Source organism: Mauremys mutica, chromosome 1 (genome assembly GCF_020497125.1).
Source record: "Mauremys mutica isolate MM-2020 ecotype Southern chromosome 1, ASM2049712v1, whole genome shotgun sequence".
NCBI classification, from domain to species: Eukaryota; Metazoa; Chordata; order Testudines; family Geoemydidae; genus Mauremys; species Mauremys mutica.
Window position 1 is genome coordinate 54,106,430 of NC_059072.1, and position 27,960 is coordinate 54,134,389.

General features: G+C 41.6%; 1 protein-coding gene across 6 annotated transcripts in view; it reads left to right on the forward strand.

Annotated features, from left to right (window-relative positions):
* The window catches only part of NRCAM (neuronal cell adhesion molecule), a 187,432-nt gene that overhangs the window by 101,560 nt on the left and 57,912 nt on the right, over positions 1-27,960 (forward strand). For 5 of the 6 annotated variants that reach the window (XM_045031855.1, XM_045031860.1, XM_045031868.1 and 2 more), the window contains 9 exons: positions 11,483-11,626; positions 12,954-13,065; positions 13,399-13,565; positions 13,660-13,807; positions 16,493-16,617; positions 19,982-20,083; positions 26,380-26,577; positions 26,691-26,761; positions 27,720-27,945. In XM_045031855.1, coding sequence (XP_044887790.1) covers positions 11,483-11,626; positions 12,954-13,065; positions 13,399-13,565; positions 13,660-13,807; positions 16,493-16,617; positions 19,982-20,083; positions 26,380-26,577; positions 26,691-26,761; positions 27,720-27,945 — 1,293 coding nt within the window. Of the gene's footprint in view, positions 1-11,482; positions 11,627-12,953; positions 13,066-13,398; positions 13,566-13,659; positions 13,808-16,492; positions 16,618-18,023; positions 18,054-19,981; positions 20,084-26,379; positions 26,578-26,690; positions 26,762-27,719; positions 27,946-27,960 lie in introns of all 6 variants that reach the window. The other variant, XM_045031888.1, reaches the window with a different exon arrangement.

Consider the following 27,960-nt stretch of genomic DNA (forward strand, 5'->3'; position numbering starts at 1 on the left):
ATTAAGATTGTAACATAGGTTTTAAAATGCTGGGTCACGATGGCTAACTCAGTCACATAACCTTGAGGTTAAACAGTAAATCTCAAAGCATTCATAAGTGTACTGGATACACTCAAATAGGTCAATAGCTAATAAAATAACAAATTTTTATACCCATTTCATAATTTTCTTTCTTTACTTTCTCCTGCTGTTTCATTTCCTTTCCTGCCCTTTTTTTATGTAGATTTTTTTGTTCTGTTAGCCCTTACAGTTCATCTAGCTCCTCCTACTGCAGACTCCACTCTCACCCAGTTGTTCAACTCTCTCTTCTATCCTTGATTATTCCAGCCTTCCTCCTCTGGTAATCAGAATCTATCTCCCACCTCTATTGCATACTGATGAGTCACTGATATCTTTGGAAGTTCCAGATCTCTCTCACTCCTTAGCAGGGTTCTGTCCCCCCTCCACCATCCTTCTTCCCTTAGCAGCTGCAAATATTTAACTGGGAGTTTAGCTGACTACTGCAGTGCAAAGTGTAACTAAATGACAGGGCATCTGAGGGAGTGCAGAAGATAAATGGAGGCAAGTGACAGAGTGCTATACTTACAAATTCTGCAGCTTCTAAAAGGAAAATGTTCCAGTTTAAAATAGCTGAAGCCAGTCTGTGGGATTTGCAAATGCAGCATGCCCTCTTTTTCACTTGGTGTAGTAAATATTCATGTGGGCGGGGCCCCACTTGCTTCCAGTTGAATTTTTAATGCATCATTGTAAAATTATTAAACTAAAGCAGGTGGTTGGGCTGCAGGGCAGTGCTGGGAGAGCTACCCCAGTGGCACCATTTCAAAGCAAAACTGCTATATTTGAATTTCAAAGACATTTTGTCACCATAGATCCCATGATGCACCTCCTGTGGCCCAATCATCTGTTTGCAGTACTTTAGTTTTCTATTGGAAAACACAACTGGGAGATGCTTAATGCTTCCAGCTTTTTTTTCCTATTATAGTCAGACAAGGGATGGGGCAGTGTTGAAGAGAGAGCCTCTCACCAGTGCTTCAGTTAAAGGAAAGGTCCTAACATCAAGGAGTAAGATGGGGGAGAGGGAGAAAGTTGAAAGGCAACATCATGCAAAAAAGGGGAAAAATAGTGGGAACTTAAAAAAATTAATCAAAAAAGAGTCTGTTACCTGGTGTAAACATCTTTTTTAAAAGAAATAAATTTTAGTTCATTTTTAGTTAACGATCACATTTTTAAGAAGAAAACAATTGTATAATTACAGTAATTTGCTGGAATGATAAGGGCCTAATCTTGCAATGCTTATTCACATGAGTAATCTTTATATGAGTATCAGAGGGGTAGCCGTGTTAGTCTGGTTCTGTAGAAGCTTTGCTGCTTTATATGAGTGGTCCAGCTGAGGTCAAATACGATAACTCGCATGAGTAAGGGCGTCCAGTTCAGACCCTGACTCTGCTTTGCCTTGTGCTTCAATTAACACTTGAGTTCTGCACTATTCATACTTCTGCACAGTCTTTACTGTTTTATGGTTTAAATGTTCAACCTGTGTTTACAAAAGGGAAATCATGCATAAAGTGCCTCAACTTTTAAGGAAGTAACTATCCAAATTAATTGGAAAGGGAGCCACTGACATAATTGGACTTCAGAAAGGTACTTGCAATACTGCACAAAAGACTAATTTATTGGTTCAGTGGTTTATAGTACAGGCTGAGCTATTAAATATTAAACACACTTCAAAATTAGAGGACATAGTGTACTGAAAGAAACTGATTATCTTCACTTGATATGTTCTTTACATGCTTATATCATTTTTTTTTCACATTAAAATGATATTTTTATTCAGTCTCTCTTTGTAATCACATAATACGTTGAATTGAAGACAGAAAAGGATAACCCTTTGATCTCTGTTCGTGAGAATGTTTCATAATCCTTGGTTAGGAAAATTCTTAGTTATTATTTTCCCTGAATTTTTACACACGCACATGCACTCTGCTGGTCCCAGCCACATGAGTGTGGGATGGAGGCTACTGGGCTCTGATATTCTGGATTAGACCAGTCCCATAGGAGAATGAGATTGGCTGTCAGTGTCAGCACGCACTCCCCACTCCAGCCATCATTCCTGCTGGAGTTGTGCAGATGGGCCAGGATCTGGCCTAATGAATATAAAATGGATGAAATCCATTGAAGCTGAGTTTTATTTACTGCATACAGTGTACCCAATGGACAGTGGTTGCTGGTGCCCAAAATACATGGTGGGGCTGCAGGTAACAATCTGTCACCCTATAGCCTCCACTCCACATCCCCTGTAGATTGATACTATTTTCAGAGTGAGAACCTGGGTACCAGTTAGGGAGGTCTCAGGGAACTATTTTTCAGGCGAATAAGGAAGGGTTGGTGGGAGAAGAAAGAAGAAGATAAAAGGTCACTGTCTTCTGTCCTCTCTCTCTTGTAGAATGAAAACTTGTGCTGGCTTACAGTAAAGGGCAAGATGAGAGAAAACAGTATTTATTCTTCTTAACATTGTGTCTCCTTGTTGTTCTCTCCCAGTCCCAACTTCTGCCCCTCCAGTCTGGCTCATACCAAATCACCTCTCAGCTACTGTCTTCACCGCCATGCACATCAACTACCAGTTCAACCACACCCTCATTCACCAAGTAACTTCTATACTCCCTTCTCTCGACCCTGCAAACTTGGCCCTTCCACTGCCCAGCTCAGAACTTCTCCAAGTCCTGCTTAACTACCTTCAACACTTACCCTACTCCTCCAAAGCACACAATCCAATTACAGGCCAAGAGCTTCTCTGTCCTAATTTCCCCACAGAACATATGCAATTAAAACAACATCTTGAGTAAACCCACCAAAAATACTCTCGTCCCATAATATAGTCTAAATACATAATGTGACATTTAGCCACTTTGATCAAAGGTCTGAGAAAGTAGATTTGCACAAAGGAGCTACAGATTTTGGTTACAATGGACAATGGAGAACATTCGGGGCTCTCAACCATCAGCCCGTAGACATTTAAATCTAGGCACCATTACTCAGGATCATCAGTCTTAAACCTCGGGATAGCATGTAGGAGAGAGGCAGCCTTTCAAGTTTCCAGGCCCAAACTATGTAAAGTGAATTATACATTGTCACAGGGTCCACTCCTGACAGGTGGCACCTCCCCCTGGTGGCTTTGGGGATTAGCTCCTTCCAGGTGCTGCACCTGGGATAGTTTGCCTTGGAGGATTTTGATACCCCAGAAGGGGAAGACCAGAGTGACCTGGCCGGAGGGCAAGTCACGAAGAGGACACTGCAGCTCCTGGAGTGAGATTGTCCTCTCTCACCCTGCAGCCTATGTGTGAAGAGACCTCCTCTGGCTGTCTCCTCTGGCTCTTATTGCTCAAGGTCCCCCACCTTGAGGAGCAATCCACATTTCTCCTTGATGGTGTCCTGATACTCACTTCACTGCAGTTCTAAATCCTCTACAGCTTCTTGTAAGGTATGCTTGGCTGCTCCCAATTTCTCCTGCAGCATCTTTACTTGCTCCGCAGAATCCCCCAGCTCCCTTTCCCTCAGGGTCTAAGTTCCCATCATAGCCTCCTTCACTTCTGTGTTCGTTCCTATGTCTGTTTGGGCCTTCTCCATCCCAATCATTTTACCTTGTGACCTCTTTTTTCCTATCTCACTGGGGTCCATGCTATCCCCTTTGCTACCCTATCCTTGCTTAACAGGGCAGTGCCTTCTTATATGGCCGATCTTGTGGAACCCAAAACAAACCTTTTTCCTTGCCTCATCAGCCAGCCATGCTTTGTCCTTATTTTGTCTAGTCCCCTCTCGTGGGCTTGCCTTCACATTACAGCTTATATATGGGTATGTCCTCCTTAGGTGCCCCTGCTGACCACAGGCAAAACATGCCCCTCCCTTTCCTGTTCTCCCCACAGGTTGGACTCTTTGGGGCTTCCTTCCCTATACAGGTAGGGGCACTGTCTTTTCAGGTGTCCCCTTCACATGCAGGCATACCATTCCTTTGGCCAGGCCTCTGCCCTCCTGGCCCTGGTACCTCTTTTCCACTCTCTGCAGCATCTTCTAATTTCTTCACGCATGAGCTTAAATAAATACAGTGCTGTTCAGCCAGCTGTGTCAAATAGTTTTGCAGGTAACAATGTGCCTCCCGCTGTCTCTGCTCATTCTCCAGCAGCTGCCTCAGCAAGATCTGGCTCCGTTCTGGCTGTTTCTCAGTCCTCATCTGCAAGGGCGATGATTCTGGAGTCCAGGCTGGGAGGGTATAAGTGCCTTAATCAAAAAAGACTTTCACATACTATGACTCCTTTTTCTCTTTCCTTTTTTTCTGTTATTGCCTCCCATACTTCCCTTGTATCAGGGGTAACCGCCTTATACTGTCCTTTATGGTCCACCACAATCTCTTACACAATCTCTTTTATAAGGGGTAATAGCCTGTCTGCATTCTCCACCAAACTGTGGAGGGGCAGGTGACACCCCCTCCTGGCGGCTCTGAGGATTAGCTCCTTCCAGGTGCTGCACCCTCCTCTGTCAGGCTCTTGACTCATCATTATCTCCCATCCTGTGGCCTTTCTCACTCTAGGAGTTGCAGCTTCCTCTTAGTGACTCAGCCCTCTGGCCAAATCACTGAGGACCTCCCCTTCTGGGGTATCAAAGTCTTCCAAGGCAAACTGTCCCAGGCAGTCCACTCTCTGCTGTCTGGTCCACGCCACTTCCCCAGTGGCTGGTAGGGGAACCTGGGCCTTCGCTCTACTCCAGGTTCCAGCTCAGGGGCACTTCCATCAGCAGCCAGGGTCTGCCCTATCCCATACCTTGTTGCATCTCCCCTGAGCCTTTCCTGTCTTTCTGGCTCTCCCACCTCTCTGGTTTACCAGCCCAAACTCCTTCCAACCAGGGAGCAACTGTAGGCTTCCTATCTCAATAGCCCCAAAGACACCTCTCTTCTCCCAGAAAGTGACTGCAGACTATCTCCCTGCCATCCCTTTGTGCTCTCAGATCCTGGGCTTTATACAGGCCCTTCCTCTTCCTGTCCAGCTGAACATCATGGCTAATTAATCCCATTTCCCTGGCTTCTCCAGGTGCAGCCTAGGCAGCTAATTGGCCTACCTGGCCACTTTGACCCTTTCAGGCCTTATGTGGGTGGATACTCCATCATATACCTGTGTCGTGTCTTGAATTGCAAGTACAGTCTTTACGTAATATAAATGTAACGTAATTGCAGCTACAACCTATATGCAGGAGAACATTCACATCCAGCACTAGCTGTAGCTTTTGGGTAGTCTTCAAAGTTAGTTTCACGTAGAGCATGTGAGAAACCTGGAGGTCCCAAAGATATGGATTACTCTGGTTATGATGCCATCTTGATTCAGCCAGTTACCAACAGAATTTACTTAAATCTAATAAGCACTAGGACATTCTTCTCTTACGCTGTACTTTATTTGGTATTTACTGTCTTGTCCCCATTCTGTCCTTGCAAATATAGCTAATAAAATGCATAGTGTCACCACAAATATGCAAATAATTAACTATGATCCTATTTGACTGTTATGGTTTCAACCTCCTTCAGCAATACCGGATCATACATTTATAACTTTAACTAGGGAAATGACTGATAAGTAATGGGTATGATTGCAACTTTTACATATTGGTTATGAATGTGATCCTCTGGAGGAAGAGGCATGTAGGATGAAATAAATAACATTACTTTTAGCATTAATGGCTATAAGACAGATGATATTTTGATTGTTCTAAAACTTGCAAAGCCTACATGAGGACCAGCAGCATTTTGTATGAAGGCTAGACGGGCCAAGTATTTCAATTCATGTCAATAAGAAAGACTGCTTATCATTATTATATTATCTCAGCAGAAACAACAACAGGATCTACTGTGTCTTCAGAATATGCTCATGTGTTAGTTATCTCTGGTTGGTCTTCAGCACCATCTGCTAGGGATCACGTTTATAAGACCTGTGATTGATATGCGCCATAGTGTTTACATTCACTGCAAAATGTGCATAAGCTATGAGAAATATTTTTGACAATCTGGGCTCTACAGTTATGATGAAATATGTTCAGTGTCAACATTCATATCAAGTATTTGTTTCTTTGAATGATTAATTTTCTACCCTGATGCAAAATTATACTACAACAGCTTTTTAAAAAAGATGAACAAGAGATTGTGAATTATCACAGTTTAACGACATTTCCTTCTGTTATGCTGTTAGTATCATGCATCGAGTATAAGTATACCATTATGAGTCCCAACCCTATCTTACTGGACTTTATTTGGGGGTTGAAAAAATAAAAATTTATTTCTGAAAGGTTTATCAGAAATCATACCTGCTCACTTTAAAAGCATGGCAGAAATGGTTGCTCTTGATTCGTAAATGTACCGTGTTAAAGAAGATTTTGGCATCTAAAGGCACTTAGAGTAATTAATTTTGCTATTCCGTCCCAAAGAGAAATTCTTCTCCACTTTTACTGTGTATTCTTTATGACATCTTATTGATCAAAGTAAGATTACGCTCCAAGATGAGTAGAAAGACAAGGTGTACATATTGTCATTGATATGTGAAAAAGCAGTCAGGTTACTATGTTTATTTTCCTTCTAGTATGTTGGGTTAGCTTTTAGCTCAAGGGAGTCTCCAACACAGCATCTGAGCATGTCATCAACATACTTGTTATCACCTTCCCTATCAAATAGAAACACAGTTAGCAGCCTACCCTACAAAATATGGTTGTGTTCCAAGTAGCATATTTCTGACAATAATTTGTGTAGTATCCTGGGCCTGCATTGCACTTTACAGGCAAATAAAAGACAAGGACCCTGCTGTGGGACTAACAGTTTAAATAAACATTGCTGAGAATATTTAATACCAGCTGTTCTGTGATGTTACTATTTGGTGGCTTCTTCATTTCAGACATGGAAATCACAGAATCATAGAATATCAGAGTTGGAAGGGACATCAGGAGGTCATCTAGTCCAACCCCCTGCTCAAAGCAGGGCCAATCCCCAACTAAATCACCCCAGCCAGGGCTTTGTCAAGCCTGACCTTAAAAACCTCTAAGGAAGGAGATTCCACCACCTCTCTAGGTAACCCATTCCATATGAGGAAGTCACTTAGTGATTCTGGGAACACTCAATGGCTTGACCATTATATTATTAGTAATAATAATAATAATAATTAATAAATCATAAATTCATAGAAACCAGAGGTGGAAAAATACATCTTCGGCCATCCAGCCCATCTCCATTCTCGGGGTTATTCTCTAATAGACATCTATTACATGTTTGACTAGTCGAATGTTAAATATGCCAAGCAATGTAACTTCCCCCCTTTCCTTGGGAAGACTATTCAACAACATTTTAGGGCCTGATCCAAAGCCCATTGAAATCAATGGATAGACTTCAATTGACTTCAGTGGGCTTTAATTCAGGCCCTAATATTTTATTGTCAGGGATTTTTTTCTTGGTAATCAGGGTAAAATTTTCTTCTTTTCTTCTTTTGACTGCTAGTTATCTACGTTTATAAGTACTGGACATGCAATGTACTCAACTAACTGTTGCTCTGCGAATCATAAATCTGAACTTCCTGAATTTTGTACATATACAATCTAAAGAGTAAATACACCTCATCAGAAAAGTTTGAAATTTCAATGAGAAATGGCAAAAACAATTCTGTGGAATTTTTTTTCCATTTTTCACCCAACTCTAACCATAATGTTGCTTTTAATCAGTTGTATCTATAATGTTGCATTTACCTTTTTAAAAGAAAATAGACTGGCGCTACTAGGGCCAATCAAATAACCATATTATTGTAAGAAATTTCCAGTGCTATTTAGGAGATGGGGGATATCATGCAAAAGTGGAACTGGATGTGCAGTCTAATAATGATGATAGATTCAGATCAACATAGGGGAGACTTATGGTGTGGAATGACTAGCTAAGATGAAGAGAGTGTCTGACATAATATATAGCTTTCTTTGTATTTGAACGTGCTGTATTTATTTGCATATTTGGAGAAGCACATAAAAAGCAGATTCAACATACAGAAAGCAAATATGCACCTAAGGATACTGCAAATATTGGGAGTGGGAAAGCATTCAGGTCTCAGTCCTGCAAATATGTAATCATGTGAGTAAGTATTTGCAGGATTAGGGTTTCAGTAACGTTGTGGGAGCAAAATGTGGGCTTGTCAGGGACAGATATTTACGAGTTTGTCTAGAGCAGCAGAATTCCTCGAGCAAGTCCTGATCATTCCTTTAGCAGAAAGTTGCACACTGTGTTTAAACAATATGTAGCTTCCTGCTGCTTTTGCTATCAATGTTTCTAACTCAGATTTTGTCTAACATGCCAATAATCCATGTTCTGTTTGTGAACAAAAGTCATGATTCTGCTTGAGGTCAGGGGTCTGTCCACATGGATCAGATTTCAGGATTGGGGTTTAAGTCCATAGCTTCACTGAAGTTCTAAAAATTAGCCAGCTTTTAGATAGGAATGCAAAAAACAGTCACTTTTGACTGTTCTTTCCACACACTGACATCTCAAACACATCTGAATGGAATTTTAACAACCCCCTCACCTCACCCCACCCCACTCTCCTCACACAAGTTAACTTTTGAACTGAGTCTTAATGTGAGAAATTTCATCCGAAAAAGTAATTTGTGGGGAAAGTTATAAGCAACAGAAAATGGCACATATATTAAAAGTGGCTTTTCAATGCTACCTATAGCATCATTGTCATAAAAGTGTGAAAATTAGCTTATTTTCAGTTGCTTCCTTCCACAGTGGTGAACATGATTTACAAATTATCAAATAATGTAACAAAACTGATCTTAAAAGGCAAATCCTTCCTCCTGCTTGCAAAAAATAGTTCATTTCCAAAAATAATGTCATCTCTTTTATGTGCTACTGCTACATCTTTATAAGTCTGTGGTAATTGCCCAAAGACAGTTAACTGTTGAGGAATACAGTAAAAGAATCATAAGTTTCATGAATATTACAGAAGCTCCTAAATTATATGCCAGTATAGTCAATCTTTGATTAAATGAATTCCTAAATTAATCACACAGAATATACATATTCCATATAAAGAAGATTTGTTTTAAGTACACAGGTATGTAAACTGATGTGGTTTTGCCAGTCAACTCAAAGTATTTCATTCTGTAAAAGGGATCTACACTGGCAGAAATATGTGCCTGCAAAAGTTCTTTTGCAGGATCAGGGCCTAGCACAGTAAATATGCCCTCGGAGATTATATTGAGACCTTGTTTAAGCATTTAATTTCAGGGGATGGGAGGATTTGTTTCACTTTGTGAGTTTGAAATGTCCTCATAAAATTAAGATCTTTGACATAGCATGTGAACATATGAAATAGCATGGCTCCTTCACATTTTTAGTAGGGCCAGTATTGGCAACCACAGTTGCCAACTTTCACATGGTAAATAAGCACCCCGACGTTCACAATAAGCCAAAAATCAAGTTAATCCCATTTCAAAACAAGGCCAAACCGAGCCAATCCCTAAGAACCACAACACTTTATGTGACTAGATCCCCCCTGGCATGCAGTCTGGGACTGTGGTGGGCCCGTTGTGCACCCCTGACTGTCTCCCCCCTTTGCCCCTGCTTCCCCCTCGCCCTTGCCCCTGCTTGCCAGAAGCAACAAGCTACAAGACAAACAAGCTACAAGACAAAAACTAGCCAACAAGCAACTCACAAGCCAATTAAGCCAAAAACAAGCCACATTTCTGCATTGTTTTTCACGGGTTTGGCATGTCTGTTGGCAACATGTTTTGAATCAGGAGTACTTAGTAGTAAAGAGAGTGGGATTCTCTGAAGTACAGGCAAGTGTTGATGTTGTGAACAACCAAGCAGCCAGGTAGTTAAGTCAGTTGAAATATAGGTGATGGGCAGAATTAAGGTAAAAGGGGTCTTGAAATAGAATATGAGAAGACCGGGAGCTTTTGATACAAAAGGAAGCAAAGCAAAGGCGATTACCCCCAACAACAGAGTGATGGTGGCCCAGAAATAGGAATGGAGGTGGACTGGGCTTGAGAAGAAAACCATTCTTCAGCCAGGAATTGGATGAGAAAAATGTATTTAGAAAATGATTTAGTTAAATTTGGTGCAATTTCCTTGTGTAAACTAAGCCTTGGAATCAGAGTGAGATGAGAGCCATTTGAGCAGAAGAAAGTCGGTCATAATGAAAGACAGAACTGGACCAGAGATATTTCTAGTCTACTATCTTGTCTGTCACAGTTGTCAGTACCAGATGTTTTAGTATAAGGATCACAAGGAAAACAACCCATATGATAGGCAGTTGTGAAATAAACTATATGGGAAATTAATTCCTAATCCCTTTCAGTTAGAAGTTAGGTTATGCCCTTAAGCATGAAGATTTAGATCATTTAAAAAAATCCTTGCTAATTTAACAGTGGATGTTCTTATTATGGTTTCTTTTTTTTATTTCTCTTCAGCTCTTGGCCTGAATTATATCTTTGACAATGCATTCTTCAGGCTTAATTATGCTCTCAAATTCACAGATAATATCAGAGGATGTAGACCTGGGAGATATTGCCAAAAATGTGATGTCTGCAAATACATTAAAACTGTAGTTTTGTGTATTTATATGCAACAAAATCTGATAGGCTAGATTCTATTTATTGTGGTTGTGCAGGGATAACTGAGCAATATTTGGTCCAGTAACTTCAATAATATGTCTGTCATTTACTCGGCATTATATATTTCATCCCACAGCATCCCATGCCACTTCTAGAACTCAGCAGCTGTTTAATACCATGCAGCAGCACTACAGAACAGTTTACAACTGGCAGTGGTTCAGTACTCATTCAGAGGAAAGAGTGCCACCTACTGAATCACTAACACCACTTCTGTAAATGCTCCTAGCTTGTTCACAAAGAACTCGTACCCAGTAATGCATCTGACCTATTATAGTTTAATTTGAGGTAATTTTCATGTGGGGAAAGCTATCTTTTTTTTATGTTTTTATGTTTTTAGACATATTTATGGTTAAGAATAGCAGAACATGTGAACAGTTTGAGTTCCTATAATATTCTAAACTTCCCCCATCTTTATAAATTAATTTTCTTTTGGCATTAAGAAGGTGTTTTTTTCTTATCCCAATCTTACATATCTGCGTCTGTATCTTTGTTTGCCTGAATCGTAAATACATCAGTATATTTTTGTATGTTTTCCTCTTCAAATTACATGGATCACATGCTTTGGCGTTAATCATAAAAGAACAGTGGACAATATCCAGTTTGCACTGAATAAGTATAGAATCTGGATAACCTTCTAAATCACTTCATGATATAACGGTGAACCACTGAAGGGAAGTCTGGGAACATGGAATCAAGAAATACTTCTGTCTTTCATAATATTTCATTCCCTTCACAAATATAGTACTCATCATCTTAATAACAATTTAAGAAAGAATAAATACACTTTTTTTAACCCATATAGTTGCCCCGGAAGATCCTAGCAGAAAAGTGGATGGTGATACCATTATTTTCTCTGATGCGCAAGAAAGATCAAGTGCTGTTTATCAATGCAATGCCTCTAATGAATATGGATACTTGCTAGCAAATGCATTTGTGAATGTTTTGGGTAAGATCAATCTTTCATTTTTCATCTGTAACTTAATTAAGAGTTGTTGATTAGTAAATTTTCCTGATATTGTTTAATTTAATCCAGACTTTCTGCAATGGTAAGTAACAGAAAAATATTGCTGGTTAAGTCAACATAAATGTTAATAAAATAAATATTTTATATTACAAGTGATTATGAATACTAATAAACCCCTATATTACACAGTTCTTTCTTCTCCTTCATATATGGTCTCCACAGAGCCCCACTGTAGGGGTTGCATGCCCAGCCATACAGCTACAGAACTTTTTTGAGTAGAGTGTGAGCATATCCCTTGAGCCCTCACTCTATAGATGAAGAGCATAGATACCCTACTCTCTCTAACTTCCTCCCTCCCCTCTGCTGAAGCAGGCATGAAAGTATCTTGTCCCCTTTGTCTGTTAAATCAGGCATACAATAAAGACTTAATTAGTACTTGGTTTAAATTAATGTTTCATTTTAATTTTTTTAACGTTCTGTTAAAAAAAATTGTTTTCTTGATCCACATAAGAACTGGGACTTCAGATAGTCATGAAAAAGGTAAAGGACACTCAGCTAAAGCCTGCAACACCTTTAAGATCTTCTCAAAAAGGATCCAAAAGGATGTTAAGACGCTGTTTCAGAAGCTGCTCTTGCAAGATGATCTGGTTATGCTTGAGTCAGGGAGACCTTCTCCTAAGAAGGTATCTCCAGCCATGAGTAGTATGGCCTTCAGTGCCTCCCTGTGAGCTTAAGCTTGTTGTAAAATCTAAGTTGGAAAGAGGTCACCTTGTAAAGCCTCACCATGAGGAAACAACAGAATCAGTTCCAAAGATCAGAGTTCAGCAGTTGGAGCCAAGGAAAGACCCTCTTTCATTGCAAGATGCCTCAGAGGAAAGGAAAGGTGCTTCACCAAAGAGTTTAACCCCAGATCCTGGTGTGTGCTGCTTCCCTGCACACAGGGGTTGTAGAACATCCTAGTAATTGTGTGTTCAAATCAGTTATCTGCATTGGGGCATTGATATTTGGCCCAATGGACCTTGCTTCCTTTTTTGAGCATTTTCTGACTTGAATTCTTCTAGTGAAGTCACATGCTTTGGTGCCTATCACTACTGCTCACTGCAAAACAAGAAGGAAGTATTTACTTGTAACAGGGAGATTCCCCTGTATTACAGCTTCTGCAGACTACCAGCAGCAGAGCTAGATAGAGCCCCTAAGTCACCTCAGAGAGAGATGTAAATGTGTAATTTTATAGGCTACTCCTGATCTTCGTAATCAAATATGCCTTATATATAGATAAATAAAATAAAATGTTGTGTTGTCTTTTTAGCTGAGCCACCAAGAATTCTGACTCCTGCTAATAAATTATATCAAGTCATTGCAAACAATCCTGCGTTGCTAGATTGTGCTTTTTTTGGTTCACCTGTGCCTGAAATTGAATGGTAAGTCATTGTGTATAAGTACTTCTGAAGAGGCATACACTTTCCTTGAAAGCAATCATTTAAATGTTTTTGTTATTCTGTATTTCTTTGTCTAAAAATAAAGTAGGGCACTCTTTTTTTTAACATGCACTGATTACAATATTGATACATTAAATTATTTATGTAATTTAACATTTAATTAAATTACTGATAGATTCCCTTTTAAATTTCACTACATGGATTTACTTGATATCTGTATTTTCTTATGTAGTACTCTAAAATGTGCTTTTCTCACACTAGATATGATTGAATTAGTGCATGATATTGGATAATGATACAATTTTTAATATAAAGGTTTAAGGGAGTAAAAGGGAGCATCCTGCGCGGAGATCTTTATGTTTTCCATGACAATGGAACTCTGGAAATTCCTGTGGCACAAAAGGATAGTACTGGCACATATACCTGTGTAGCAAGGAATAAATTAGGAAAGGTACAAAATGAGGTCCATCTAGAAGTCAAAGGTAAGAAACCAGTCATCGTTGTAAACCATTTTAATCACAGTTTAACCCAGAATTTCAAACAATTTAAATGTCTAATAGCAACTTTAAATTTCAGATCCAACAATGATTATTAAACAGCCTGAATACAAAATCATTCAAAGGGGTGGCCAGGTTTCCTTTGAGTGTACTATAAAGCACGATCCTACTTTAATACCAACTATTACGTGGGTGAAGGATAATGGTGAACTGCCAGATGATGAAAGGTAGAGATAAATTATTTATTTTGTTTTTTGTAATTGTATTTTTAAATTCATTGTTGTTCATGTTTCTCCTGTTCATCTGAAATGTGCAAGGCCACATATGTTGAGTAACTCTTCCACAAGAAGACTAATCAATAACAACATCAGACCCATGTTTGTCTTTGCCTAAAAGCCCATCCTAATACAGTGGCAAAGTGAAGGCAGCAATTAGAAATGCAAAAGCAACATTTAACCAATGGAAAAAATGGAAAATAGCAATCAAAATAAATTAGAGGTTTGAATAATAGAAATTTGATAAGGGAAGCTAAAGACATCAGGGAAAAATCCATGCTTGGTGCTAAGAACAATAAGGAAGAGGTTTTAAAAGTATATTAGGAGCAAAAGAATTCATAGCAATGGTATATTGCTATGGGTGGGAGGGATAGCTCAGTGGTTTGAGCATTGGCCTGCTAAACCCAGGGTTGTGAGTTCAGTCCTTGAGGGGGCCACTTAGGTATCTGGGGCAAAATCAGTACTTGGTCCTGCTAGTGAAGGCAGGGGGCTGGACTTGATGACCTTTCAAGGTCCCTTCCAGTTGTAGGAGATAGGATATCTCCATTAATTTATAATTTAATTTATATGCCCATTAATAGATAGAGATGGTAAAATTGTTTGTGATGCAGGCAAGGCAGAAGTGGTCAATAAATATTTCTGATTCTGCATCTGGAAAGAAGCGGAACGATGTACTTGTATCACATCAGGATGATGAAGTAATTTCTAATCCATTAATAACTAAGGATGTCATTAAACAACATCGGCTAGAAACAAACATTTTAAACTGAATAGAAAAGTTGCACCCAGGAATCTTGAAAGTGCTGTGTGAGGAGATCTCTGGCCTGCTGATTTTCATTTTAATAAATCTTGAAATACAAGGGAAATTTCAGAAGACTGGAAGCGTGCTAATATTGTGCTGATATTCAAAACGAGCAGGGGAGTGATGAGTAGGAGCAGGGAAGTGATTTGATTTCTGTATACGGATTGGTGAGACTGGTCCTGGAATATTGTATACAGTTCTGGTGTCCGCATTTTAATAAGTACGTTGAAAAATTGGAATGGGTGCAGGAAAGAGCCATAAAAAACATTTGAGGGCCTGAGAAAATGGCTCATAGTGTGTGATTGGGAACTGAATCTGTTTAGGTTTTCAAAAATAAGATTGAGCGATCCTTTGATTACAATGTATAAGTACTTTAACAGGTTCTATAAGTACTTTAAAAAATACCTGGTACTATAAGGCTCTTTAATCTAGAAGAAAAAGGAATCGCAAGAACCAATGGCTGGAAGCTGATGCCCAACAAATTCCAATTACAAATAAGGCACAATTTTTTAACAGTGGGAGTGATTATCTATTGGAACGAACTACCAAGGGAAATGAAGGATTCTCCTTCTCTTGGTGGCTTCCATTGAAGATTGGATGCCTTACTAGAATATGTGCTTTGGCCAAACACAAGTTATGTTTTAGTAAAACAAAGGTTATTGGGTTCAATACAGAGGTAACTGGATAAAATGTAAAGGCCTGCGGTATACAGGAAGTTATATTAGGTGAAGTTATGGTCCCTTCTGCCTGAAATTCTAAATCACCACAGAGAGAGTAATTTTTCTGTTCTTGATCCAGAAAACACTAGAGCTTTGTAATCATGTGGCCGACTTTAGCAACTTGTATGAGAATGGAGGACTTTTCTGTTGAGGGCTTCCTAGGCTAAAACGCTACATTTAACTGCAAGATAACTACTGTTAAATCATACTGGCAGATGGGTGGGTGAAGGAGCTTGGGAGCTAGGAGAGAGGAGGTCCTGTAGGGAAGCCCTAGCAACAGTCAAGCTTGGGTAGGGTTCTTAGGCTGAAGTTTATATTATGCTAATGTTAACCTTCCAATACAGACAAATTCCACAAAGTAAGTTCTTTGTTCCAAAAGTGAAAAGCATATCTTTGTATGGATTTGGTTGCGGTGGGGTCTGCCTATTAATGTTTTTAGCAGATTCTGTCAGTGTTTACCCTACATTCATGACCATGCATGGGTGAATCATTTCTAGGATCCCAAACATGATTTTGGGCAGAAACATTGAAAGGTTTTATTTTTAAAAGTTAAGGCAAATAGTATATGCAAATATTCCACAATTAGGCATATTACACAAGTACATGTAAGACTTTGCAATTCACTTTCTGTGAACTTTTATTCCAGTAAAACTGGATCAAACAAGTGTTTGAAGAAAGCAGCTACAAAAGATTAGCAAACTCAGAATAAGTGAATTCATTATAAATCTGATCAGATGTTCACAGCTCTAGTTGTGTGTTTGTGATGTGTCCTGTCTTGTCTATTGGGGGACATCACTATCCTGTTGCAGTGACAGTTAGGATTGAAGGCTTCTGCCAGCTTCTGAGATGCAAAAGCAACACTTTTTGGTGCTACACATTTGCAGATCAGAGGTCCGAATCAACTGCTAAGAGAGGTGTCGTTCAGAAAAGAAAACACATTTTAATACTGATGTTACCTATTAGTAAAAATGTAGTTATCGTGCAAATGTTGAAGATACATTAAGCCATGGAGATGTTGCTGGTACCCACAAAAATATTAAGCCATCATTAGGATTTGGTAATGTTTATACACAACTTTTTATAACAATGAAAATTCCACGATTGTATTATTTACAGGTTTATTATTCATAAAGATAGTTTGGCCATCATGAATGTAACTGATAAGGATGATGGAACCTATACATGTGTAACAAATACTACCCTGGACAGCGTTTCTGCAAGTGCCGTACTCACTGTTGTTGGTAAGATTGCTTTTAAAATGTTGTAAGGGCAAAGCTGTGTTTGTGTTGTATATATTGTTAAAGCACTATTAGATTTGATATGATGGACACTAATAGAGTTTGATAAAATAAAAACACCCCAATTCATATACGCTCTTTGGGCGTTCGGTTCAATTTTAAGATAAAAAATAAATGATATTCAATCTTGCCTATATTGTCTGATATTTTTAAAGTAGTGTATGAAGCAGAAGATAAAATGTGAACAAGCAGTTCTGGTTTTTTGAACAGAAATTAGTGTCTCCAATGGGACAAGGTCAATCTCATAGTAGGTGGGATTTTACCTGTGTTGTACTTGAGCTGATGCAGTTGACCAATGACTCTGCAGAGTATTTCAGCACCAACACCGGTTGTCTTAAGGTTCTTGCCAGCTTCTGCAGTTGCATTCTGCTTCAAACAAGTTGAACAATATGCTTGTTTAACTTTCACTCTTGCTTTCAGGATTTCTGTTAGACTAGCTCAGTGGTTTGAGCATTGGCCTGCTAAACCTAGGGTTGTGAGTTCAATCCTTGAGGGGGCCATTTGGGGATTGGTCCTGCTTTGAGCAGGGGGTTGGACCAGATGATCTCCTGAGGTCCCTTCCAATCCTAATAATCTATGATTCTATAACTAGTTTTCTTTCAGTTTAGCTAGGCTTCCTGTTATTAAGAAATAGCTATGAAGTCCACCAGCCAGGAACTGATGGAGTGCAGTGTACTGTGGATATATCTCTATGCATGCCTTCTGCTGACTGGGGACACCAATTGTGTCAATACCCACATAAGGAGATCCTCCTGCTTACCAGCACTCTAGTTCAGCTCAGGATCAGTCCCCAGGAGTTTAAACTCTTCTGGTAGCTATTGACTCTGCTCACTGAGTGTTTGAGAAGGCACCACTACTTCCTTTATTTCTCTAACCATCTTTACTTCAGTCCAGTATCTATCATCTCCCACCTTGTAAGTATATTTTCAATATATAGTCTGTGTGATTCTTAGCTAGAGAAGCTAGCAGGAGTCTCAAACCAAAATCTACTGGTGTGCTAACATTCTACAGTGGTCTTAATAACTATTCAAGGGTGAGATAAGCAAAATGCCAGTTTTAGTTGTTATTGACCTTGTCCATATGAAAAATAAGGGTAAAAACCTTTGTCCAATTTGTGTAAGAGTCTTTTACTGTATTTATTTTCTTGATTTAATTTTTCATGTGAAAAAACTTGGTTACTTTTTCTTGCAAAAATAAAAAATTATCAATGCATGATTTAAAATTGACCCTTTCTTGTAGCAAAAATAACTTTTATTATCGCTAATAAATATAATCTTTAACTATGTGTAAGATCATGTTTCTTTGGCTACTAATTTTGATTAAATCCTTTATATTAATGTCCTTTTCAGCTGCTACCCCAACTCCAGCTATCATTTACGGTAAACTAATACAAAATCTGTCTGCATCATCTACCAAACATATTTCACACTTTTGCCTATTGCAAATTGTGTCATCTTTGTTTTTGGTTTTTCTGTTTCATGCCTTTTCACCAACTTTTTTTTGTAAAGCAGAAGAGAATTGTGTGCAATCATACTATTTTCTTATTAGCTATTTGTTCAAACTGTTTCATTACTATAGTATTAGCCTTTAGAATTTTACAGCAAGGCTATTTTAAATTATTTGGGAGCATACAATTTATAGAAAATGAAGTTTTTAAACAATTTTTTAATTTGTTTACAGTATTATTAAATTTCTTTATACTAAGTACAGTAATGCAATATATTTTCTGTAATAATCTGTAATACAGAACAAATACTGGAAAAACAAAGTTCAATAGTGTCCTGAAGGCTCACATCAAAAACAAGTACAGGTCTGATCTTGCATCATTTAAATTAGAGGGAGTTTTGCTGTTGACTTCATTTTGAGAAGCATCAAGGCCTTTAATCTAGCTTCCACAGTGCAGAAGCATAAGCTAAACGAACCCTGAAAATCTAATTGCAGCAGTTTACATGGCCCTAGATAGGTATTTGCCAAGTCAAAAGGCATCCTGTTTTCTCTATGGAAAGGGGTCTTTAAAAGTGGCCAAAGAATAGATCTCATAAGTGTCTTGATTTTATTCCACACTGGAAATGAAATCAGATTTTATTACCAAGGTTCTTTTCTGCTTCTCATTAACATTTTACATGAATTTTAAAGTTTTGGCATAAGAGTGCCTAGATTTTAATCTTTTACAATATCCTGAATAAGGCGTTTAGTTTACTATCATATTCTTTGAATTTGCGTTGCAAGGCAAAATATGGTACTATGGACTTGATACTGCAAACACTTTAAAAATGTGAGTAACTTTATTCACTTTAATAAGTCCCATTGACCTCAATGGAACTATTCCGGTCTTTCATTCCAAATGATTATTAATATAATGAATGATTTTCAGCAATTTTGGATGAAAAATTTCTTAGTTATGCATTCAGAGTATTGTATATTAACAGTTTAGTTCAGGGTTTCTCAAACAGGGGTTGCCACTTGTGTAGGGAAAGCCCCTCACGGACCAGGCCGGTGTGTTTACCTGCCCCGTCCATAGGTCCGGCTGATCGCGGCTCCCGTTGGCCGCGGATCGCTGCTCCGGGCCAATGAGAGCTGCTGGAAGCAGCGGCCAGTAAGTTCCTCGGCCCACGCCACTTCCAGCAGCTCCCATTGGCCCGGAGCAGCAATCCGTGGCCAGTGGGAGCTGCGATCAGCTGGACCTGCGGACGGAGCAGGTAAACACACCGGCCTGGCCCACGAGGGGCTTTCCCTATACAAGTGGCGACCCCTGTTTGAGAAACCCTGGTTTAGTTTATATTTTCAGGCTTCTTAAAATGTGTAGGTTAAAAGTAAAATGTCTGTTTTTCTTATTGCAGAGCATCTTTCTTAAATTGACGCATGAAATAGTTGTAGTAATTCTGAAACAGTTTCTTTTTAATATCTGCGCTTCTTTATTTTCCATGACCAAAGATTTTATTTCATATATAATAGCTAGCTACTCATATTCATTAATCATTAACTGAACATGATGCGGAACCATGAATTTCATATTTCTTTGCTTTTCATTACAGTAGCTTTTATATTGCAAAACAATCAGGCATAGCGTTTCTGTCAGTAGTATTTGCTTGTTACAAATGTATTTAGAAAGTTCCCAGCAACATCAGTTCTTATCCATTCCATTACAATTGCATGCAAATGGCCACTAAATCATCTGCATAATGAAAGTAGATCTCTTTATTGTTGTTCTTTTTGGAAAAGTTTTGTTTGAAACGTGAGAATTGTTGCCAGGAAGAAACTGTTTAATCTGTTATATTTAATTACTATGTATTTATTTGGTTTACAGATCGTCCAAATCCACCCTTTGATTTAGAATTAACAGATCAGCTAGAAAGAAGCATACAGCTGTCCTGGATACCAGGATATGACAATAACAGCCCCATTACAAGTATGTTTGGTTATATTTACTGGAACAAAAATTCATTGTTTTAATTTTTCAGATTCTAAAGAGTTTTGAAATATAACTTTGTGTAGCAAGCTTAGCAAATACATTCTTTCATTGTTACTATTATTTACCAGTATTACAGTGGTACCCAAAACATGTTGCATGCCGTTCAAACATACGGAAGGACACATTCCCTGCCCCAGAGAGTTCAGTCAAAAGCCCTTAATCCTGCAGTCACAACCAGTAGCACAGACACTTACATCCATGTGAAACCTCTTTTAAGGGCTCAGTCCTGCAAACAGGAGTACATTTTTAATCACATGTGTAGCCCCACTGAAATAAAGTTACTCCCATACATTTGTGAGGGTATATGCCCTTAAAATCTTAAACTAACCTGTGTGACAGTTGAATTTGAAAGCTCATAGGCAGCAATATCTTTGTGTTATTAATCTTTGTTGACAGAAAGGCATTAACTTTCTCAAAATTATAAACCAGATGGTTCTTCTGATCTTTTCAAAGCCAGACTTTTGACAGAAATAAACATCTTGTTTTGGGCCCTGGAAGCAGTTCATTCAGGCCTAGTGCTTGGGGTGTGCCAGTCTCTATTCCAGCAAACAGGAGCTTGCAGGTTTCCAGACCAGGTTCTGTTAGTGCCTCTCATTGGGGCCCTTCTGCACTGGCTCCCTCCGAAGACACTGTTGCTCCCCCATAAGTCCCACACAGTTTGCACTCAGCTGTAACATCCAGCGGTCACAGCCTGTTCCACACATGGAGCCAGCGGCGGCTCCAGGCACCAGCACTCCAAGAGCGTGCCTGGGGATGCAAGCCGCAGGGTGCACCCTGCCGGTCCCTGCGAGGGCAGCAGGCAGGCTGCCTTCGGTGGCTTGCCTACAGGAGGTCTGCCGGTCCCGCGGATTTGGCAGCAATTTAGCGGTGGGTACGCCGAATCCATGGGACCGGCGGACCTCCCACAGGCAAGCCACTGAAGGCAGCCTGACTGCTGTTCTTGGGGCGGCAAAAAAGCTAGAGCTGCCCCTGCATGGAGCTATGTTCATTTCCCACAGATTCCTCTCTGCATCCGATTTCGCTGCAGCTCCTGGCTTGGCAAACAGCCACCGCTTCCCAGTTGAGCCCGGCCACTTCCTCATTCAGGACCCTTCCCCATACCTGGCCAGGAGGATAGGGATGTGCAGTGGGGAGGGCTGACGGGAGTTATAATCCCTGTTTAGCAGATCCATCACGCTACATATACAATTTCCAATGTTTTCTCTCAGTGCTTATTTCTGTGCTGAAACTTAATCTGTTGTGTCTTTCTCTCAGTATGGTATTTCTAAGGCTCCTGTTGTGGCAGTATCCAAGCAGCTAAGACAGTTACAATAGAATTATGCTTACTTACAGTTAGGCCTGGTCCACACTAGGACTTTAATTCGAATTTAGCAGCGTTAATTCGAATTAACCGTGCACCCGTCCACACCAGGAAGCCATTTAATTCGACCTAGAGGGCTCTTTAGTTCGAATTCGGTACTCCACCCCGACGAGGGGAGTAGCGCTAAATTCGACATGGCTATGTCGAATTAGGCTAGGTGTGGATGCAAATCGAACTTACTAGCTCCGGGAGCTATCCCACACTGCACCACTCTGTTGACGCTCTGGATAGCAGTCCGAGCTCAGATGTTCTGATCAGCCATACAGGAAAAGCACCGGGAAAATTTGAATTCCTTTTCCTGTCTGGCCATTTTGAATCTCATTTCCTGTGTGGACGTCGTGGCGAGCTCAGCAGCACTGGCAGCGATGCAGAGCTCTCCAGCAGAGGAGTCCATGCAATCTCAGAGTAGAAAGAGGGCCCCAGCATGGACTGACCGGGAAGTCTTGGATCTGATCGCTGTGTGGGGCGAGGAGTCTGTGCTTTCGGAGCTGCGCTCCAAAAAACGGAATGCAAAGACCTACGAGAAGGTCTCCAAAGCCATGGCACTCAGAGGATACAGCCGGGATGCAACGCAGTGCCGCGTGAAAATCAAGGACCTGAGACAAGGCTACCAAAAAATCAAAGCGGCAAACGGACGCTCCGGAGCCCAGCCCCAGACATGCCGCTTCTACGAGGCACTGCATGCCATTCTCGGTGGGTCTGCCACCACTGCCCCACCAGTGACCGTGGACTCTGAGGATGGGATAGTGTCGAGGGGCAGTTTCTAGGCGATGTTCGCCGATGGGGAAGATGAGGAAGGGTTTGTGGAGGACGAGGCAGGCGACAGCGGTTACAATACTGCTTTCCCCGACAGCCAGGATCTCTTCATCACCCTCACAGAGTTCCCCTACCAATCCTCCCCGGCCGTTAACCCGGACTCCGAATCAGGGGAAGGATCAGTCGGTAAGTGCTATAAACATGTAAACATTTATTTCTTAACAAAACAGGAATAAAAACTATATAAAAAGAAGGTCAATGCATATAGGGATCGAACAAAAATCCTCTTGGGACAGTTCAACGAAGCTCTCTGAGAGGTACTCGAAAAGACTCCGCAGGAGGTTCCTGGGGAGAGGTGCCTTGTTGGGTGCTCCGTGGAAGCACACTCTTTCGCGCCAGGCCATCCTGAGGTATAATGGGAGCATCGCCTCGACCAGCATGGCAGCATAGGGCCCTGGTCTGTGCAGGGATTCACGCAGCATTCGCTCTCTGTTTCTCCTGGAGACCCGCCTCAGTGTGATCTCGCTCGGCTACTGCTGCATCTAATTAGGGGAATTACTTTAATGTTACTATTGTGAATGCTTGACTTTTCCTTTGCATAACAATGACCGTAGTTTAACAGCCACGTGTTGTAGGCTGCAGAGGAAAAGCATACAGGGATCTTTCCCGGGGACAGCCGCGAGGGGCTGGAACAGGGTCAGACTTTATGCTTTCCAGATTGCCTGCAGCAGGAGGGCACTGCTATCCATTAACTGTTAAGCAGCCTAAAGTTTACGGCTTACCAGGCCTGGCTGCCACATGGATTCTGCTGTCCTGCCCCGCTTGTCCGATCTCCAGTGCAAGACCCCAGGCAATGAAAGCGAATGCCGAAAATTCGAACTTGTCCTGAGAGCACATGAGATTAGGTGCCCTGTATGGTCTTGTTCACAGAAACTGAGTAGACTGTGTTCAGTGTTCGCAAACATGTATCTTTGGAAGGAAATCACTTCCTTTTTCCCATCACACAGCTGCGGCTCTTTCCCGAACTGCCCCGGCATCCCCCTCACAGAGGCTGGCGCAGATTAGGCGGCGAAAGAAAAAGACTCGGGACGAGATGTTCGCTGAACTGATGGCCTGCTCCAGAGCCGAGGCGGCCCAGCAGAGCCAGTGGAGGGAGACCCTCTCTCAGCAGCAGCGCTCACACAGCGAACGGGAGGACAGGTGGCGGCAGGAAGACCAGCAGGCGACTCAAACGCTGCTTGGACTAATGAGGGAGCAAACGGACACGCTCTGGCGCCTTGTGGATGTTCTGCAGGACCGCAGGCAGGAGCAGATAGCCCCCCTGAACTGTATCTGCAACCGCCCTCCCCCGCCACAAAGTCCTGTCCCCCCCTCACCCAAAATCACAAGAAGGAGGGGCGCTAGGGGCCGTGAAAACTGTCACTCCACCCCAGCAGAGCGCTCATGTACCAAACAGCTCTCATTCCCTAAAGTATGAGCATTGCTTGCCTTCCTGGCTCATCCGATCCCAAATCCCAGTTTCATCCCCCAACTGTGTAGTTGAGTATTAAAAATAGTTTGCTGTTCATTACTGTTTCCGTCATGTTTCTTTGCAGAAGACTTTGTGTGAAGGGGGGGGGGAGGGGTTTGTTAATTGCATAGGACAGCCACCATTAACAGGGTACAGACATGGGGGCAGGATCAACAGCAGGTCACACACAGAGTGCAGTCACTAGGCACCCGGGTCACTCTGCGAGGTGTCTGCTGCCCCAGGTCAGTCTGGGAGGTGTATGTTGCCCCAGGGTCCGAGCGCCTGGCATCCACAAATGGCAAGGCAGGCTGCCCTTACCATGCCCTTCCACCCTAGCCATGAACCTCTCCGATGCCCTGAGCCCCAGCCAGAGCCATCATCCCCCCACACCTACTCACCCTTCCCACACACCCCTCACCCCTTCCTGCAAACCCACCCCTTCCTGCACACCCTCCGGTAACCGTCCTCCCCCCAGAGACCGCTGTAGGAGCAGGAGCCTGTCAGTCCTCGAGTGTAGAAGCGGTCTGTACATCACTGCACACCGTACCCACCACAGTCTGCGTCCCTGTTGGAACCCTTGAACGAGAATTCGTTAGTAAAGAATACTTTGTTAATTAAAAATGTTCCAATAACTTTATTTTTAAACGTCTGTTGGAAGGGGGGAAACCTGGTGAACGGGGTATGTAACCGCTGAAAAAAGTGAATAGTAACTGAAACAGGGGCAGGTTCAGCTTCTCTGTAAAGAGACTGGACAGTCATAGGTTACCCTGCTCTCTGAGGAACCTAGCTTTCAAAGCCTCCCGGATGCACAGAGCTTCCCGCTGGGCTCTTCTAATCGCACGGGTGTCTGGCTGAGCGTAATCAGCAGCCATGCGATTTGCCTCAACCTCCCATCCCGCCATAAAGGTCTCCCCCTTGCTCTCACAGAGATTGTGGAGCACACAGCAAGCTGCAATAACAATGGGGATATTGGTTTCGCTGAGATCCGAGCGAGTGAGTAAGCTCCTCCATCTCCCCTTGAGACGTCTGAAAGCACACTCCACCACCATTCTGCACTTGCTCAGCCGGTAGTTGAAGAGCTCCTTGTCACTGTCCAGGGCGCCTGTATAGGGCTTCATGAGCCAGGGCATTAGCGGGTAGACTGGGTCCCCGAGGATCACTGTAGGCATCTCCACATCCCCAACACTTACTTTGTGGTCCGGGAAGAAACTACCTTCCTGCAGGCGTCTAAACAGACCAGAGTTCCTGAACACACACGCGTCATGAACCTTGCCCGGCCACCCGACGTAGATGATGGTAAAACGTCCCTTATGGTCCACCAGTGCTTGCAGCACCATTGAAAAGTAGCCCTTTCGGTTAATATACTGGCTGGCCTGGTGGGCCGGTCCCAGGATAGGGATATGAGTGCCATCTATAGCCCCACCGCAGTTTGGGAATCCCATCGCGGCGAAGCCATCTATGACGACCTGGACGTTTCCCAGGGTCACCACCTTTGAGAGCAGTAGGTCAACGATTGCGTGGGCTACTTGCATCACAGCAACCCCCACGGTAGATTTTCCCACGCCAAAGTGGTTCGCTACTGACCGGTAGCTGTCTGGCGTGGCAAGTTTCCAGAGGGCTATGGCCACTCGCTTCTGCACACTCAGGGCAGCTCGCATCCGGGTGTCCTGGCGCTTCAGGGCAGGGGCCAGCAAGTCACACAGTTCAAGGAAAGTGCCCTTACGCATCCTGAAGTTTCGCAGCCACTGTGATTCATCCCAGAACTGCAGCACTATGCGGTCCCACCAGTCCGTGCTTGTTTCCCGGGCCCAGAATCGCCGTTCCACACCATGAACTTGACCCATTGCCACCATGATCTCCGCGGCGCGGCGTACCATGCTTTGTGAGAGGTCTGTGCCACTCTCACACTTCACGTCCTCACCGCGCTGCCGGAGCCTCCTCGCCCGATTTCTCAGCAGCTGACTGTGGAAGAGGTGTTCGATAAGGTGCGAGGAGTTGACAACGGCCATAAGTGCAGCGATGATCGCAGCGGGCTCCATGCTCGCAGTGCTGTGGCGTCCGCGCTGTCACTGACCAGAAAAGTGCGCGAACAGAGTTCCCGCCGGCGCTTTCAAGGAGAGAGGGCGGGAGTGACGGTTGAATGATGACAGTTACCCAAAACCACCCTCGACACATTTTTCCCCCAGAAGGCATTGGGGGCTCTACCCAGCATTCCAATGGGAAGCGGGGACTGCGGGAACTGTGGGATAGCTGCCCAGAATGCACCGCTTCCAATGTCGACGCTTGCCCCGTTAGTGTGGACTCACAAAGTCGAATTAGTGTCCTTAGTGTGGATACACAAATTCGAATTCATCAGGTCAAATCCACAAATTCGACCTAAGTTAAATCGAACTACTCTTGTAGTGTAGACATACCCTTAGACTGCCAAGGAATGCTCAGTTGTGTTCTCTAACTTATTTATTTTAATTTCAAGTTTATTTTAAAAATATTTAGTGTAGATTGGATTGCTGACTTATGATTATTTCATTCATAAATGACTGTGCTAGTCTCTGATACTTAGGAATGTTATAGTTCGGGACGTATAATTGAACTCAATTTTTTTGATAGATTTTGTCATTGAATATGAAGATGGAATGCATGAACCCGGGGTATGGCGTTACCAGACAGAAGTCCGTGGGACTCAGACAACTGTACAGTTAAAGCTGTCTCCATATGTTAACTATTCATTCCGTGTCATAGCTGTCAATGAGATTGGTAGAAGTCAGCCAAGTGAAGCATCTGAACAATACCTAACAAAAGCTGCAAGTAAATAAACACTACTATTTACCAGTAATCAATTTACTCTTTAGATGCCATTGAATTATTGAGAACTCAAAGAACAGTCGGACCTTACTCAATTATAAATATTTAACTTTTAGAGCCAGATGAAAATCCTTTTGGTGTTCAAGGGATAGGATCAGAACCCGATAATTTGGTGATTATATGGGAGGTAAGTTTTTTAGCCTATCAGTAACATCTTCTAGAAAATAAAAATATCAACTTTGAACAAATTAATAGATGTTATAGTTGGTGCTTGTTTGAGACAAAATAAAAATCCACTAATTTGTCTGAACCTTTCCCCTTTCTTAAATAGGGGGGGAAATGTAAATAAATACTCAAAGTGAGAAACATACTTTCAAAGGACTGTTTTTGCCTTGGCTAATTAGTGGTTTCTCCATCTTCCTGACAAACTCATTAATTTAGGATAACTTGAAGAGTTTTCATGCATTAAGCTTAAAATATATACATAGTATCTTAGATCAGTTAGCCTCATAATTTTAGAATGGATTCAGATTTAAATCCTAACTCTTCACTAAGCTTTATTATAAACTAAATTATCATTATATCTTCCTACTTCAAGCTGTTTGTCGATGCATTGTGCTGACACTTACAGGGCAAGAATTCTGATTCTGTTTCTAAACACAGATTCCCAACTACCCATTACTGCAAAGTCAGCTTCCCATTACAGCTTTGAAAAGGTTCCAGCTCTCTGGGAAATATGATTTATAATAAGTTCTTTTAGCTCTTTCGTAGTAGCTTTCTTCCACGACTGAAGAAAACTGACAACAAGAATATATTTACATCAGTTTGCTTGCATGATTAAAACACTTACTGATTAGGTTCTCTGCTTTTCAAAACGTTCCAGGTGATACACAAATGCATTATTTCACTTTGATGCCAGTGTAACTGAAATTACACCAGCATAAAAACGAAACAGCATAATACAGAAGTTTCAATAGCATTACACTGGTATAAAACTCGGGGAACCACATGGTGAATCAGGCTCATTTTTACACCTTGGTTCTTCTTTAGAAGCCTATGATTTTGTTATGATCCTGGATTGCTCTTCTTTACAGATGTTATAAAATAATTTTAATGCATTCATTTCTTCTTTTTTTTCATTTTAGCCTTTAAAAGGTTTTCAGTCCAATGGACCAGGTCTTCAATACAAAGTCAGTTGGCGTCAGAAAGATGTTGGTGATGAGTGGACTTCTGTTATAGTTGCAAATGTTTCCAAATATATTGTATCTGGTACACCAACCTTTGTTCCATATGAGATAAAAGTACAGGCTTTAAATGACTTAGGATATGCACCAGAACCTGCAGAGGTGATTGGACATTCTGGGGAAGACTGTAAGTTTCTCAAAC